The sequence below is a fragment of the Orcinus orca genome, chromosome 16, assembly GCF_937001465.1.
Source record: "Orcinus orca chromosome 16, mOrcOrc1.1, whole genome shotgun sequence".
In the NCBI taxonomy this organism is placed as follows: Eukaryota; Metazoa; Chordata; class Mammalia; order Artiodactyla; family Delphinidae; genus Orcinus; species Orcinus orca.
In genome coordinates, this window is record NC_064574.1 from 40527300 (window position 1) to 40542616 (window position 15317).

The window sequence follows — 15317 nt, forward strand, 5'->3', positions numbered from 1 at the left end:
TACTAAAAACCATAAAACATTGCTGAGAAAGAAATGAATAATATTTATACAAATGCACATATTTCATGTTCATGAACAGAAATATGCAATATTGTTAAGATGTCAGTTGTCCACATATGGTTTTATACATTCAATGCAATACCAGTCAAAATCTCAGCAGGGTTTTATTATGGACATTGACAAGTTGATTCTAAAAATTTTATGAAAATGCCATAAACTTAGAATAGCCAATGCAGGGGCTTCCCTGGTGGCACAGTGGTTAAGAATCCGCCTGCCAATGTGGGGGACATGGGTTCGAGCCCTGGTCTGGGAACATCCCACATGCTGTGGAGCAGCTAAGCCCATGCGCCACAACTACTGAGCCTGCGCTCTAGAGCCCGCGAGCCACAACTACTGAGCCCATGTGCCACAACTACTGAAGCTTGCATGCCTAGAGCCCGTGCTCTGAAACAAGAGAAGCCACGCAATGAGAAGCCCACGCATCGCAACAAAGAGTAGCCCCCGCTCATCGCAACTAGAGAAAGCCCACACCCAACACAGCCAAAAATAAATTTATTTAAAAAAAAAAAAAAAAGGGCTTCCCTGGTGGCGCAGTGGTTGAGAGTCCGCCTGCCGATGCAGGGGACGCGGGTTCGTGCCCCGGTCCGGGAAGATCCCACATGTCACGGAGCGGCTAGGCCCGTGAGCCATGGCTGCTGAGCCTGCGCATCCGGAGCCTGTGCTCCTCAATGGGAGAGGCCACAACAGTGAGAGGCCCACGTACCGCAAAAAAAAAAAAAAAAAAAAAAAGAATAGCCAATACAACTGTAAAGAAAAAAAAGAAAAAGGAAGTTGGAAGTCTTACACTATCAAATTATCAAAATACAATATAAAGCTATAGAAATCAAGACAGTGTGGGACTGGCAACAGACAGATTAATGGAATAGAAGGTATAGAAACAAACCATTACACATACAGTCACCTGATTTGCCAACACAATTCTATGAGGAAAGAACTGTCCTTTCTATTGACAATAGCAATGAGTCATTTGGATATCCATAAGAGGGCAAAAAGTTAATTTCGGTTCATACTTCACTCAAATTAATCTGAGCTTGATAAGAAAGCTAAATGTGAAGGGTTAAAAACAATAGAACTACTAAAAGAAAACAGTGGAAGCTACCTTCAAAACTTTGGGTAGGCAAAGATTTCTTAAACAAAATACAATAAAAATTAACCATAACATTAAAGGTTGATAACTTAAACTTCATTAGAAGAGTGAGCAACAGACTGGGAGCAGATATTCACAACACATGTATCTGACAAAGGATCTGTATGAAAAATATATAAGGTACTCCAACAAATAAATTTTTTAAAAATCCAATAAAAAGTATGCAGGGGCTTCCCTGGTGGCGCAATGGTTGAGAGTCCGCCTGCCGATGCAGGAGACACGGGTTCGTGCCCCGGTCTGGGAAGATCCCACATGCCGTGGAGCGGCTGGGCCCGTGAGCCATGGCTGCTGAGCCTGCGCATCCGGAGCCTGCACGTCCGGAGCCTGTGCTCCGCAACAGGAGGGGCCACAACAGTGAGAGGCCCACATACCGCAAAAAAAAAAGTATGCAAAAGACTTGAACACACTGCTCAACAAGGACATCTAAATGGCCAATAAGCATATGAGATGGTTCTCAATATCATTAGTCACCAGAGAAACTCAAATTAAAACAATAATACCACTACACACGTATCAAAATGACTAAATTTTAAAAAGAATAACAGTATCAAATATTGGCAAGGATGCAGAGTAACTGAAATGCTCATACATTGTGGGAGTATAGATTGTAACAACTACTTTCTAAAACTGTCTGACAGTATCTTCTAAAGCAAAGTACATATGTACTTAAACTTACCATTCCAAATCCTAGGTTTGTACTCAAGGGAAATATTAATAAGTGCATATGTCTACCAAAAGACATGCACAAAAATATGCACTGGAGTTTTATTCATAACAGTCAAAAACTAGAAATTATTTAAATATCCACCAAGAGAATAAGTTATTTTATATTCATGCAATAAAATGCTATTAACACAAAAGAAAAAACTACTATGACACAAATCATAAATCAATCTCACAGGCATAACATTAAGCAAAAGGAACCAGACACAGAGGCGTACGATTCCATTCATAGGAATCTGAAGAACAGGCAAATTAACCTATGGTGCCTAAAGTCAGAATTAATGGACAAGGGGGAGTGGGTAGGAGGAGAGTACAAGAGGTATAAACTAGGAAGAGGCATAAAGAACCCTTCTGGGAGTTTGGAAATGTTCTATATTTTGACATGGAAATGTTTTATGTCTTGATTTGGTGGTGGTTTACATGGCTATATACATCTAGAAATTAATGAAGTTTTATACTTAAAATCGCTTATATGTGGAATCTAAAAAATGGTACAAATGAACTTATTTCTACAAGAGAAATATAGTCACAGATGTAGAAAACAAACATATGGTTACCAGGGGGAAGGGGAGGAGGGATAAACTGGGAGATTAGGATTGACATATACATAATATTATATATAAAATAGATAACCAATAAGGACCTACTGTAGAGCAAAAGGAGCTCTACTCAATATTCTGTAATGGCCTATATGGGAAAAGAATCTAAAAAAGAGTGGACATATGTATAACTGATTGACTTTGCTGTATAGCAGAAACTAACACAACACTGTAAATCAACTATACTCCAAAAAAATATATTTTTTTCAAAAATCTGTGCCCTTCATGTATATTTTGTTTAATAAGTAAACAGCAAAACATTTGTATCTTATATGTACTGATGTGGAAAAAATCTCCAAGACATCCTATTTAAAGAAAAAAAGAGGGCTTCCCTGGTGGCGCAATGGTTGAGAGTCCGCCTGTCGATGCAGGGGACGCAGGTTTGTGCCCCGGTCCAGGAAGATCCCACATGCCGCGGAGCGGCTGGGCCCGTGAGCCATGGCCGCTGAGCCTGCGCGTCTGGAGCCTGTGCTCCGCAACTGGAGAGGCCACAGCACTGACAGGTCCGCGTACCGCAAAAAGAAAAAAAGAAAGTTTCATAATAATATGTACATTGATTTTTTTTAAATATGTGCAAAACTATGTTTCTCTTACATATAAATATGGATAAATGCACATTATTTTACTGGTTAAACCTCCTAAGGAGAGTTTTGGAAGGAAAGATTTGGAAGACCAAAGGTAAATTTTATTTATATCATTTGAAGTTTTTAACAATAAAAATATATTATTTGTGTATTCAAATAATTGCAAAACTAATAGAATATCCTAACTCCCATTTTACATGTCTGTAATCTCTTGAGGAGATGGAGGAGAATGATCAAACTCTAACCAAAGACTTGGACATAAGCTATTTCACTGTTTTCTTTCTATCTGTAGGTAAGATTTTGTTTTAAATTCCATAAAAGAAAACAATGTTTGTTTTCAACACTATTCCAAGTAAGAATGAAGAAAACAATTGAGCTAAGTCTTTAGGAGGAATGAAATGGTAATATTCAGGTTTTTTCTAAGAATAGAGATAATGTGTTATAATGTTCACATACCACTCAGTGCTCCAACAGCTCCAAAATTCAGGGATTTTCCATCCATTATGCTGGCATCACACTCAATTTCACCCAGGAGATTTAGATTAGATCCCATTCCTGCATTTGTAAAAGGAGAATCCTAAAAGATAAAAACAAACATTAAAATACCATTAGTCTTAGAGAAGAATTAATGTCAACACTTCATAAACTCTTCCAAAAACTAGAAAGGGAAAGAACACTTCCCAACTCATTGTATGATACCAGTGCAACCCTGATTCCAAAACAAAGCAAAGATATCATAAGGAAAGAAAACTACAGGACAATATACCTTGTGAATATTGACACCAAAATCCTCAAGGAAAGCAAATGCAGCAAAATATGAAAGGATTAAACACCATGAACACGAGGGATTTCAGGAAAGCAAGTTTGGTTTAATATCTGAAACTCATTGTAATACACCATGTTACTAAAATAAAGAATAAAACAAATTTTTAAAACATGATCATATTAATAGAGAAACAGTATTTGACAAAATCCAATACCCTTTCATGAGAAAAACACTCAACAAACTAGAAATAGAAGGGAACTTCCTTAACATGATAAAGGGCATCTATAGGAGTCCAAAGCTAACATCATATTTAATGGTGAAAGACCCTTTCCCCTAAGATCAGGAACAACACAACAATGTTCACTCTTACCACTTCTTTTCAGCATTATAGTGGATATTCTGAACAAGACAATTAGGCAAGAAAGAAAAACAAAGAGCATCTAGATTAGAAAGGAAGAAATAAAATTACCTCTATTGGAAGATGACATGATCTTGTATACAAAAAATCCTAAAAACTCCACTAAAAAACTATGAGAACTAATAAAAAAGTTCAACAGGATTGCAAGATATAAGCTCAATATGCAAAAATCAGTTGTATTTCTATACCTTAGTAATGAAAAATCTGAAAATGAAATTAAGAAAACAATTCAATTTACAATAACATCAGAAAGAATAAAATAGGAATAAATTTAACAAAAGAAGTGTAAGAGGTGTACAGTAAAAACTATAAAACATGTTTTAAAGAAATTAAAGACCTAAGTCAATGGAAGGACATCAATGTACATAGAACAGAAGACTTAATATCTTTAAGATGGCAATACTCCCCAAACTGGTCTGATTCAACACAATCCCTTATCAAATCCTAGCTGCCGTTTTTTGCAAAAATTAACGAACTAATCTTACAGTTCATATGGAAATGCAAGGAACTAAGAATAGTCAGAACAATTTTTAAAAGAAAAACACTTTTTTTAAAAAAAAAATTGAAGGCTCACACTTCTAGGTTTTATAACTTACTACAAATTAAAGTAATCAAGACAGTGTGATATGGACATATAGCTAAGGATAGACATAGATCAATGCAATAGAAGTGTCCAGAAATAAGCCTTACACTTATGGTCAATTCATCAGGGATGCCAAAACAATTCAATAAAGAAAGGATAACTTATAAGAACCTACTGTATAGCAAAAAGAACTCTACTCAATATTCTGTAATGACCTATACGGGAAAAGAATCTAAGAAAGAGTAGATATATGTATATGTATAACTGATTGACTTTGCTGTACAGCAGAAACTAATACAACATTGTAAATCAACTATACTCCAATAAAAATTATTTTTTTTAAAAAAGCAGAAAACAAATACTTCTTTACTGGGTTCAGCAATTTAGTAAGTGAAAATATATATGCAATAAAGTTTCAGTTACAGTATTAAAAAAAAAGAGAAAAGAAAGTATAGTCTTTTCCATAAATGGTGCTGGAACAATTAGATATCCAAACGCAAGAGAGTATCTGAGTCAGAAATCACAGTCAATGCAGAAAAATTAACTATGTTCTAAGCTAAGACCAATATTATCTAGGAAACCAGGGCAATTCTTTACCAACCTAAAGATCACCAAATGCCCAAAATTATCTACAAATGTCCCCAGTTTCCTGGATCCAAGGAAAACTGACCACAACATTAAGACCTCCCTAATGTGTACCTATAACTTGAGCAAAGGGGTCAGGTATTTGAGACCAGGGCTTTTGTTCTAATGCAGTTAGAAAATCTAATTGTCCACAGAATTTTAGAAGATCACAGACTGGAAAACAACAAAAGGTCTGTATAATTAAATAGAAAGTGAGTGATACAAACAATAAGTACTTTGAGGATTCAAAAGGAAATGGCCCAGTATAAGATGAAGAAGTTAATAGCAGACTTCCTGAAGGATGTAAAACAAAACCAAAGACTGGTCAGGGAGCTAGAAAATTCCACTTGGTGGATATGCAGGGAGCAACACGTAGGCAGCCGTAAAGCATCAGAGTCACAGAAGACACATTTAGGAAACATGGTTGGCTGGAGCCAAATATGGAGATTGCTCCATGCCACTCATCAGAATCTGGACTTGATTGGGAAAATAATGAGAAGCCATTCAAGCTTTCTGTAGAAGAAAAAGTCAAGATGAGTATATTGGCCAAGGAAACATAAACTGACATTCACATATTATTGATATATGAAAAGTAAGGGGAGGAAACTGAAATCAGAGAGACCAAACTGGAGGCTATTTTACAATGCAGGCTTGAAACATTAACCACTTGATATGAAATGACAGCAGCAGGGAAAAGGAAATAGAAAGAAAGAGAAAAGGACCAGAACTTCCAAACTTGAGAGATAAATAAAACCATTAATAAAAACGGGGCATTTTATAAGATGAAGGAAAGAAATTGCGTAATTAATTGTAACGAGTTTGAATAAGGCCTTCCAAGTGAATATTCTACCTAAATCAATTCACAACTAAATATTGGGAAAGAGATCACAACTAAATAAGGACTATGATTTAGAACAGATAAAGACTGAATCCTTGCCCTGGATTATTTCGTATGTGTGTATATTGGGGGAGCTGCAGAGAAAGGTTTACTGCAGGCAGGGCCAAGCAAGAGCGGGTGGCTCGTGCTCCAAAGCCTGAACCCATATATCCAAACATATAAAGACCCAGGTCAGAAGCCTCTATGACACTGAACAGAGAGACTGTACAAGTAAGCACAAGTAAATTATCACCATATTACAAGGGTTTTTTTTTTTTTTACTCTACATAACCTCCCTTGCCTAATCACATATATCTTTCAAAGTATGTGAGAAAGGAACTGAAATGTGAGAAAAATTTAAAGCATCATATTTAGTCATTCCCAAAATATATGTACAAGATCATAACAGTATATATGCCATTTCAACAATCTTTAAAATGGGATATATCAGCAAATAAGCTCTGCAAAATTAATTTCAATATAATACAAAACTAAAAATCACAAAGTGAACTAAATTATTCTAAAAATAACTCTTGCCCAATGTTTAAATTTGACATTTCAAAAATACCTAAGAAAAAGGGATATGAGAAAATTAAAGGATATATTAGAAGCAATTTTTTTTCAAAAGTACTTCTCCTACTTCAAAATACATTTATAACTTCAAAAGTGTGTCTACTGAACTTCTGCTTCTGACTTTGAAGGCATAATAGGGATCATATTTGTCCTCCTAACTAGAAAATCAGACAAAATATATGAAACAGACAGACTTCATTCAACAGCCAGCACAGGACTGTGATCCTGAGAAAAACAGACACAAATCAGGTGCCTCCACTTAATCCCTAGAGATACTTTTCAGACCACAGCACAGGGAAGAGGAACCCAAAAAAGAGCCAACATTCTTCCAGCGTTGAGGAGACAAAGTTATGAGTTCACGGAGGCCAGAAAGGCTAGAATATGCAGTACAGGGTGCAAAGAGGAGGAAGCTACACGGAGAGAATGCCAGAGGCCTGTAGGACCCTGAGACTTTAAATGAGTATTAGCCTACATACACTTGTGAGGAAGCTACAAGACCAAAGAAAGAACCCCTGGAAAAGAGTAAGCTGAGCAATCCCTGGAGCTCACACAGAGGGGAGAATAAGTCATGTTCCCATCAGCCAGAGTGAGGACATCAGGAAAAGTCTCAGGTAACGTCTAGAGTTGGGCCAAATCAGCCCTAGAAACAAGGCTACTTTAGACTTGCACTAACAAGGTTTTAAAGAAGCCTCAAGGGCTTCCCTGGTGGCGCAGTGGTTGAGAGTCCGCCTGCTGATGCAGGGGGCGCGGGTTCGTGCCCCAGTCCAGGGAGATCCCACATGCTGCAAAGTGGCTGGGCCCGTGAGCCATGGCCGCTGAGCCTGCGCGTCCGGAGCCTGTGCTCCGCAACGGGAGAGGCCACAACAGTGAGAGGCCCGCGTACCACAAAAAAAAAAAAGCCTCAAAAGGATCAAAATGATTTACACAACAGTGTCCCAGAACAAAGTCCTACAATATTTGAAGAAATACTACAATATCCAACTCCCAAAGATGTAAAATACAGTGTTTAAAAAAAAAGATGACCAGCATTCAAATAAGCAGAAAACTATGCCTCATAACCAGAAGAAATTACCACACAAAAACAGACCTATAAATGACAGATGATAGAACTAGCAAACAATTCTAATGTTAACTAACAACGTTAAACTAGCTTTCGCAAACATACTCTATATGTTCAAGTACGTATAGGAAAACATGAAGATAAGAAGAAAAAGAAGCTATGAAAAAATAAATTAATCAAACTTCTAGAGATGAAAAACATAATCTAAGGTGAAAAACACTTTGGAACAAAAAAAGATTTTCACATTAGGTAAAACTAAAGAATCCAAATAAAATATGGACTTTAGTTAATAATAATGTGTTAATACAGGTTCATTAACCGTGAAACATGTACCATACTAATATAGACGCTAATAGGGAAGATGAGGTATTGGGTGTACTGGAATTCTCTGTATTAGCTTCTCAATTTTTCTATAAATCTAAAACTGTTCTAAAATTAAAACTTTATTTTAAAATATCAAGCCACAGCCTGGGAGAAAAATTTTACAAAACATAAAGGTAGAGGACTTGTATCCAGTATATATAAAAAAATCATACAACTCAGTAAGACAATCCAAAGTTTTTAATGGGCAAACAATTTCATGAACAGATTGCAAATAATACATGAAAATATGCATAATATCATTAGTCATTAGGGAATGCAAATTGAAACCACGAGATACCACTAAAATGGTTAGATTTAAAAGGCCAACAATAGTGAGTTTTGGCAAGAAAGTAGAGCAACTGTAACCCTCATACACTGCTAGTAAGAACAAAAATAGCAAATAGTTTGGCAGTTTCTTTAAAGTTAAGCATACACTTACCATAGATCCAGCAATTCTACTCCTAACTATTTATCCAAGAAAAATGAAAGCATATGTCCACATAAAGACTTGAATGAAAATGTTCATATCAGCTTTAATCAGAACGGCCAAAAGAGGGAAACAACACAAATGCTCATCGACTGGTAAATGGATAAACAAATTGTGATATATCAATACAATGAAACACTATTCAGCAATAAAAGGAACAAATTCCTAATTTACCCAACAATATGGATGAATCTCAAAAGCATTATGCTAAGTGAAAGAAGCCACTCACAAAAGGCCACATAATGTATGATTCTATTTATACCAAATTCTAGAAAAGGCCAAATTATGAAAAAAGCAGATAGTAGTTGCCAGGGGTGGCTGAGAGGAGGGGATCCACTGCAGACAGGCATTATGAGAGAATTTTGGGGTGATGGAAATGTTATACGTCAAGATTGAGTTGGTAGTTACATTGGTAGTTACATTTGTCAAAACTCATCAAATTGTACAGTTAAAATTGGTGCATTTTGTTGTATATAAATTATATTTCAATAAAACTGAAAAAAAAGTGTACTTATCACTCAGTATAAACTGACCACCCCATATACTAACTTTCCCCTTATAATGTACATAAGCTTTTTATACGGTCATTTGTTGTTGATTTTCTGAGCTGAATCATTTTGTACAACTAGCAATCATTATATCCAATCAGTAGCCAGCGATCCTTTTAAAATCCTGTTTACTCCCCTGTTCAAAAACCTGCAATGGTTTCCTGTCATACTTTAGAATAAAATCTAAAATCTTACCTTCCAAGGTTTACAAGGCCCTACGTGATCTGGCCCCTCTCTTCCTCTCCCTTACTATGCACCAGCCACACGCCTCCTTGTAATTCTTGCACAAGAGGAACACTCCCACCTGAGGGCTTTTACATTTTGAAATGCTGAGCTTAGTGAGCAATTATAGTAGGGGAAAGAGGCAGTAAATAAAGACTGCGTGTGTGTGTGTGTGTGTGTGTGTGTGTGTGTTTGTGTGTGTGTGTGTGTATACAGAAACATACACATACACGTATGTCTGCATATATAAATAGCTGATGTCCCATGATGGTAAGTACTAGAAAGAAGAATAAAATGGGATAAGAAGAGACTTTCCCTTCAAACCCAAGACTCCCTTCCCCGACACCTTTGTTTGCATGGCTTTCTCCCCCATCTTGTTCATGTGACATCTCTGGGCAGGTCAGTCCTCCCCATACTGACTTAGCATTTCCCCAACCTTCCCCAATGATTTTTTCTCTTACTATCTTATTCTTCTCTATGGTACTTTTTACTACTTGACATTATATATAATTGTCTAATTCTCCCCACAGAATGTAAGCCCTGTAAGTACAATAATTTGTCTTTTTAGGTGTTGTATCCCAATGTCTAAAGTAATGCTTGGTACACAGTAGGTACTCAATAAATATTTGCAGAATGAATAGGAGTTAATTACAAATAGATATAAATAGAATAACTGATCACTGTGTACTATAAGCCCTTAAGCAAGCTGATACTTACTGATTCCTACAGGTTACTGCTATAAAGAAATGCCAGAAAAATGTAATAGAGTGTTAAGAATCCAATCTTTTCACAGTTGAAACAAGAGAAATGAAATAAATTCAGGCAACAGAATTTTCAGTTTCTAAAAGATAACATTTTAAAAGCAAAATATTTTTTAAGTTTACTTATAACTTTCAAAGGAGACAAAGCTTTAAAAAACAAGATCACTTTGCTTAACCCAGCAAAGAAAGGGCAGGAAAGCCAAGAGGCGAATCAAGAGCTACACACCCACCATGACATGGAAACCCTTTCTTATTAATGAAATTTGGAAACACCGAGCCAAGGCAAAGATCTGCAAAGCATTACTCTTTCACTCTAAACCACAACCTGTATTACCCATTTAATGTCCTTTGCTGAAAGCATAAAATAAGAACTGTTTGCAAGGCTATGGGGTATACTGTACCTCTGGGGATCTATTATGAGACCTCTATTAACAGCACTTACAGATGCAAACAATTTAGTTTTCAAATGTTGTACAAAAACTGGACTGGCACATTGTAAAATCATTTTTATATAAAATGATTTATGTCTGTCCAATTTCCAATCTTCCTTTAAGGAGAAGTTAGACATTTACAGGAAATTACTAATATGTTAGTATTCATACCTTGTTAATCAAGGGCAAATTCAACAGTAGAATGAAATTACGTGATAATACACTTTCTTATTCAAAATTAAGTATGCTAAGATATCAAAATTATTTTTACTATTGCCTTCATTAATAAGCAGGTAGTTTTATTAATCTAAAGCTAATGAGGAAAAAATGGAACTGCTTTTGAAACAATTTCTTGAATCATTTTTAAATAGAATAATAAACACAGGATGTATACTCCATGTTGTTATAGTCTTTTTCAAACTAACACTAGTAAAAATTGTACAATAAACCTATCCTACCTGACACTATCCTAACAATTACAAACTCCCTGGTATTTCATCATCAATTCTCACTATTTATAGGATGAATAGAAGCCAATGAAAATGTATTACCAAACAATCATTGAGGATATTTTTATTAAGCAGCCAATTAAGCTCAAATTTTCAAGACCAGATTGCTGAAAAATTTCCAATTTAGATTCCTCTGTGGTGGTATAGGCTAAGATTCATCCATTCATTCAACAAAAAATTATTGTTCATCTATGTGCCAGGCAAATCTTTCTGTAAAGAGCCAGATATGTTATATAGTTCAGGCTTGGCCACACAGACAACTCTACAACTACTAAACTCTGCCTCTGTAACATGAAAAGCAGCCAGAGAAAATACACAAATGACTGAGCATGGCCGTGTTCCAATGAAACTTCATCATAAACACTGAAATTTGAATTTCATATAATTTTTTGGAGTCATGAAATACTATTCTTCTTTGGAGTTTTTTTCAACCATTTAAAAAAGGCAAAACCATTCTTAGTTTGCAGGCCATTCAAAAACAGGCAACAGTCCAGATTTGGCTTTCAGGCCATGGTTTATTAATCCTTGACCTAACACACGGGGATATAGAAATGAACAAAACAGAAAAATATCATTGTCCACATGGAGCCAGAATTCTAGCTAAGGGAGACAGACAATAAGAAATTAAATAAATTAGATAGCTTATTAGATAGCAGTAAATATGATGAAGAAAAACAAAACAGGACAGGAAAGGAAGTACTGGGCATGGCAAGAGGGCTATAAGGGGGAGACAAAAAAACCACAGGGGTAGTTACAATATATTTTTCCTTTTAAGTGTTAATCTGATGTAATTTCAGACTGACAGAGAAATGCAATAGTAGTATAGCATCAAGAATATATGAAGAACTCCTATAACTTTCAATAACAACAACCAAAAAAGAACGCAATTATAAAATGAGCAAAGGACTTGAATAGACGTCAACAGACATTTTTACCTGAAGAAGAATACAAATGGTCAGCAAGCACGTAAAAAGATGTTCAACATCATTATTCACAGAGAAATAAAAATCATAGTCACAATGAGGTACCACTTTGTACCCATGAGGATGGTTATAATCACAAAAACAAAAAACAGCAAGTGCCAGCAAGAACATGGAGAAATGGTAGCACTTGTACAGTGCCACTGGTAGTGTAAAATGGCTCAGCTGTTGTGGAAACAGTCTGCTGATTTCACAAAAAGTTAAACACAGAAACTGCTGAACAATCATGACAGGAAGACACTGGAACTCACCAAAAAAAGATACCCCACATACAAAGCCAAAGGAGAAGCCACAATGAGACGGTAGGAGGGGCGCAATCACAATAAAATCAAATCCCACAACTGCTGGGTGGGTGACTCACAACCTGGAGAACAATTATACCACAGAGGCCCACCCACTGGAGTAAAGGTTCTGAGCCCGACGTCAGGCTTCCCAACCTGGGGATCCAGCAACAGGAGGGGTATTCCCAGAGAACCAGACTTTGCAGGCTACTGGGATTTGATTGCAGGACTTCAACAGGACTGGGGGAAACAGAGAGTCCACTCTTGGAGGGCACACACAAAGTAGGGTGCACATCAGGACCCAGGGGGAAAGAGCAGTGACCCATAGGAGACTGAACCAGACCTACTTGCTAGTGTTGGAGTATCTCCTGCAGAGGCCGGGTGGCAGGTCGGGGGAGGGGGGGGTGTCTGCGGCTCACCGGCTCACCGCAAGGACAAGGACACTGGCAGCAGAAGTTCTGGGAAGTACTCCTTGGCATAAGCGCTCCCAGAGTCTGCCATTAGCCCCACCAAAGAGCCTCTAGGCTCCAGTGCTGGGTTGCCTCAGGTCAAAAAACCAACAGGGAGGGAACTCAGCCCCACCTATCAGCAGGGAAGTGGATTAAAGTTTTACTGAGCTCTGCCCACCAGAGCAACACCTAGCCTCACCCATCACCAGTCCCTCCCGTCAGGAAGCTTGCACAAGCCTCTTAGACAGCCTCATCCACCAGAGGGCAGACAGCAGAAGCAAGAAGGACTACAGTCCTGCACCCAGTGGAACAAAAAACACATTCACAGACAAAATGTAAAGGCAGAGGATTATGTACTAGATAAAGGAACAAGATAAAATGCCAGAAAAACAACTAAATGAAGTGGAGATAGGCAACCTTCCTGAAAAAAAAATCAGCATAATGATAGTGAAGATGATCCAGGACCTCGGACAAAGAATGGAGGCAAAGATCAAGAATATGCAACAAATGTTTAACAAGGACATAGAAGAATTAAAGAACAAACACCTAGAAGAATTAAACAATAACAACAGAGATGAACAATACAATAACTGAAATGAAAAATACACTAGAAGGAATCAATAGCAGAATAACTGAGGCAGAACAGATAAGTGACCTGGAAGACAGAATGGTGGAATTCACTGCCGCAGAAAAGAATAAAGAAAAAAGAATGAAAAGAAATGAAGACAACCTAAGAGACCTCTGGGACAACATTAAATGCACCAACATTCACATTATAGAGATCCCAGAAGGAGAAGAGAGAGAAAGGACCCAAGAAAATATTTGAGATTATACTTAAAAACTTCCCTAATATGGGAAAGGAAATAGCCACCCAAGTCGAGGAAGTGCAGAGAGTCCCAGGCAGGATAAACCCAAGAAGAAACATGCTGAAATACATAGTAATCAAACTGACAAAAATTAAAGACAAAGAAAAATAATTAAAAGCTACAAGGGAAAAATGACAAAAAACATACAAGGGAACTCCCATAAGGTTAACAGCTGTTTTCTCAGCAGAAACTCTACAAGCCAGAAGGGAGTGGCATGACATATTTAAAGTGATGAAAGGGAAGTACCTACAACCAAGATTACTGTACCCAGCGAGGATCTCATTCAGATTCAATGGAGAAATCAAAAGCTTTACAGACAATCAAAAGCTAAGAGAATTCAGCACCACCAAACCAGCTCTACAACCAACACTAAAGGAACTTCTCTAAGTGGGAAAGACAAGAGGAGACAAGGACTCACAAAAACGAACCCAAAACAATTAAGAAAATGGTAACAGGAACATACATATCAATAATTACCTTAAATGTGAATGGATTAAAGACTGCAACCAAAAGACACAGGCTTTTGAATGGATACAAAAACAAGACCCACATATATGCTGTCTACAAGAGACCACTTCAGACCTAGGGACACATACAGACTGAAAGTGAGGGGATGGAAACAGATATTCCATGCAAATGGAAATCAAAAGAAAGCTGGAGTAGCAATACACATATCAGATAAAATAAACTTTAAAACAAACACTGTTAAAAGACACAAGGAAGGACACTATATAATGATCAAGGGATCAATCCAAGAAGAAGACATAACAATTATAAATATATATGCACCCAACATAGGAGCACCTCGATACATAAGGCAAATGCTAACAGCTATAAAACAGGAAATCGATAGTAACACAATAGTGGGGGACTTTAACCCCTCACTTACACCAATGGAGAGATCATCCAGACAGAAAATTAATATGGAAACATAAGCTTTAAATGACACAATAGACCAGATAGATTTAATTGATATTTATAGGACATTCCATCCAAAAACAGCAGATTACATCTTCTCAAGTGCACACAGAACATTCTCCAGGATAGATCACATCTAGGGTCACAAATCAAGCCTCAGTAAATTTAAGAAAATTGAAATCATATCAAGCATCTTTTCCAACCACAATGCTAAGGGACTAGAAATCAATTACAGGGGAAAAAACGTAAAAAACGCAAACACATAGAGGCTAAACAATACGTTACTAAATAACCAAGAGAACACTGAAGAAATCAAAGAGGAAATCAAAAAATACCTAGAGACAAATGTAATGAAAACACAATGATCCAAAACCTATGGGATGTAGCAAAAGCAGTTCTAAGAGGGAAGTTTATAGCAATACAATCTACCTCAAGAAACAAGAAAAATCTCAAATAAACAATCTAACCTTACACCTAAAGGAACTAGA

The 15317-nt window shown here is 36.9% G+C and overlaps 1 protein-coding gene across 17 annotated transcripts in view; it reads right to left on the reverse strand.

The window, feature by feature from the left end:
* TASP1 (taspase 1) overlaps window positions 1–15317 on the reverse strand; it is a 278035-nt gene that overhangs the window by 231461 nt on the left and 31257 nt on the right. For all 17 annotated transcript variants that reach the window (XR_004486854.2, XM_033440337.2, XM_033440332.2 and 14 more), the window contains one exon: window positions 3570–3690. Coding sequence is in view for 16 of the 17 variants with exons in the window: in XM_033440337.2 (XP_033296228.1) it covers window positions 3570–3690 (121 nt within the window). In the remaining variant the exon portion in view is untranslated. The remainder of the gene's footprint in view (window positions 1–3569; window positions 3691–15317) is intronic.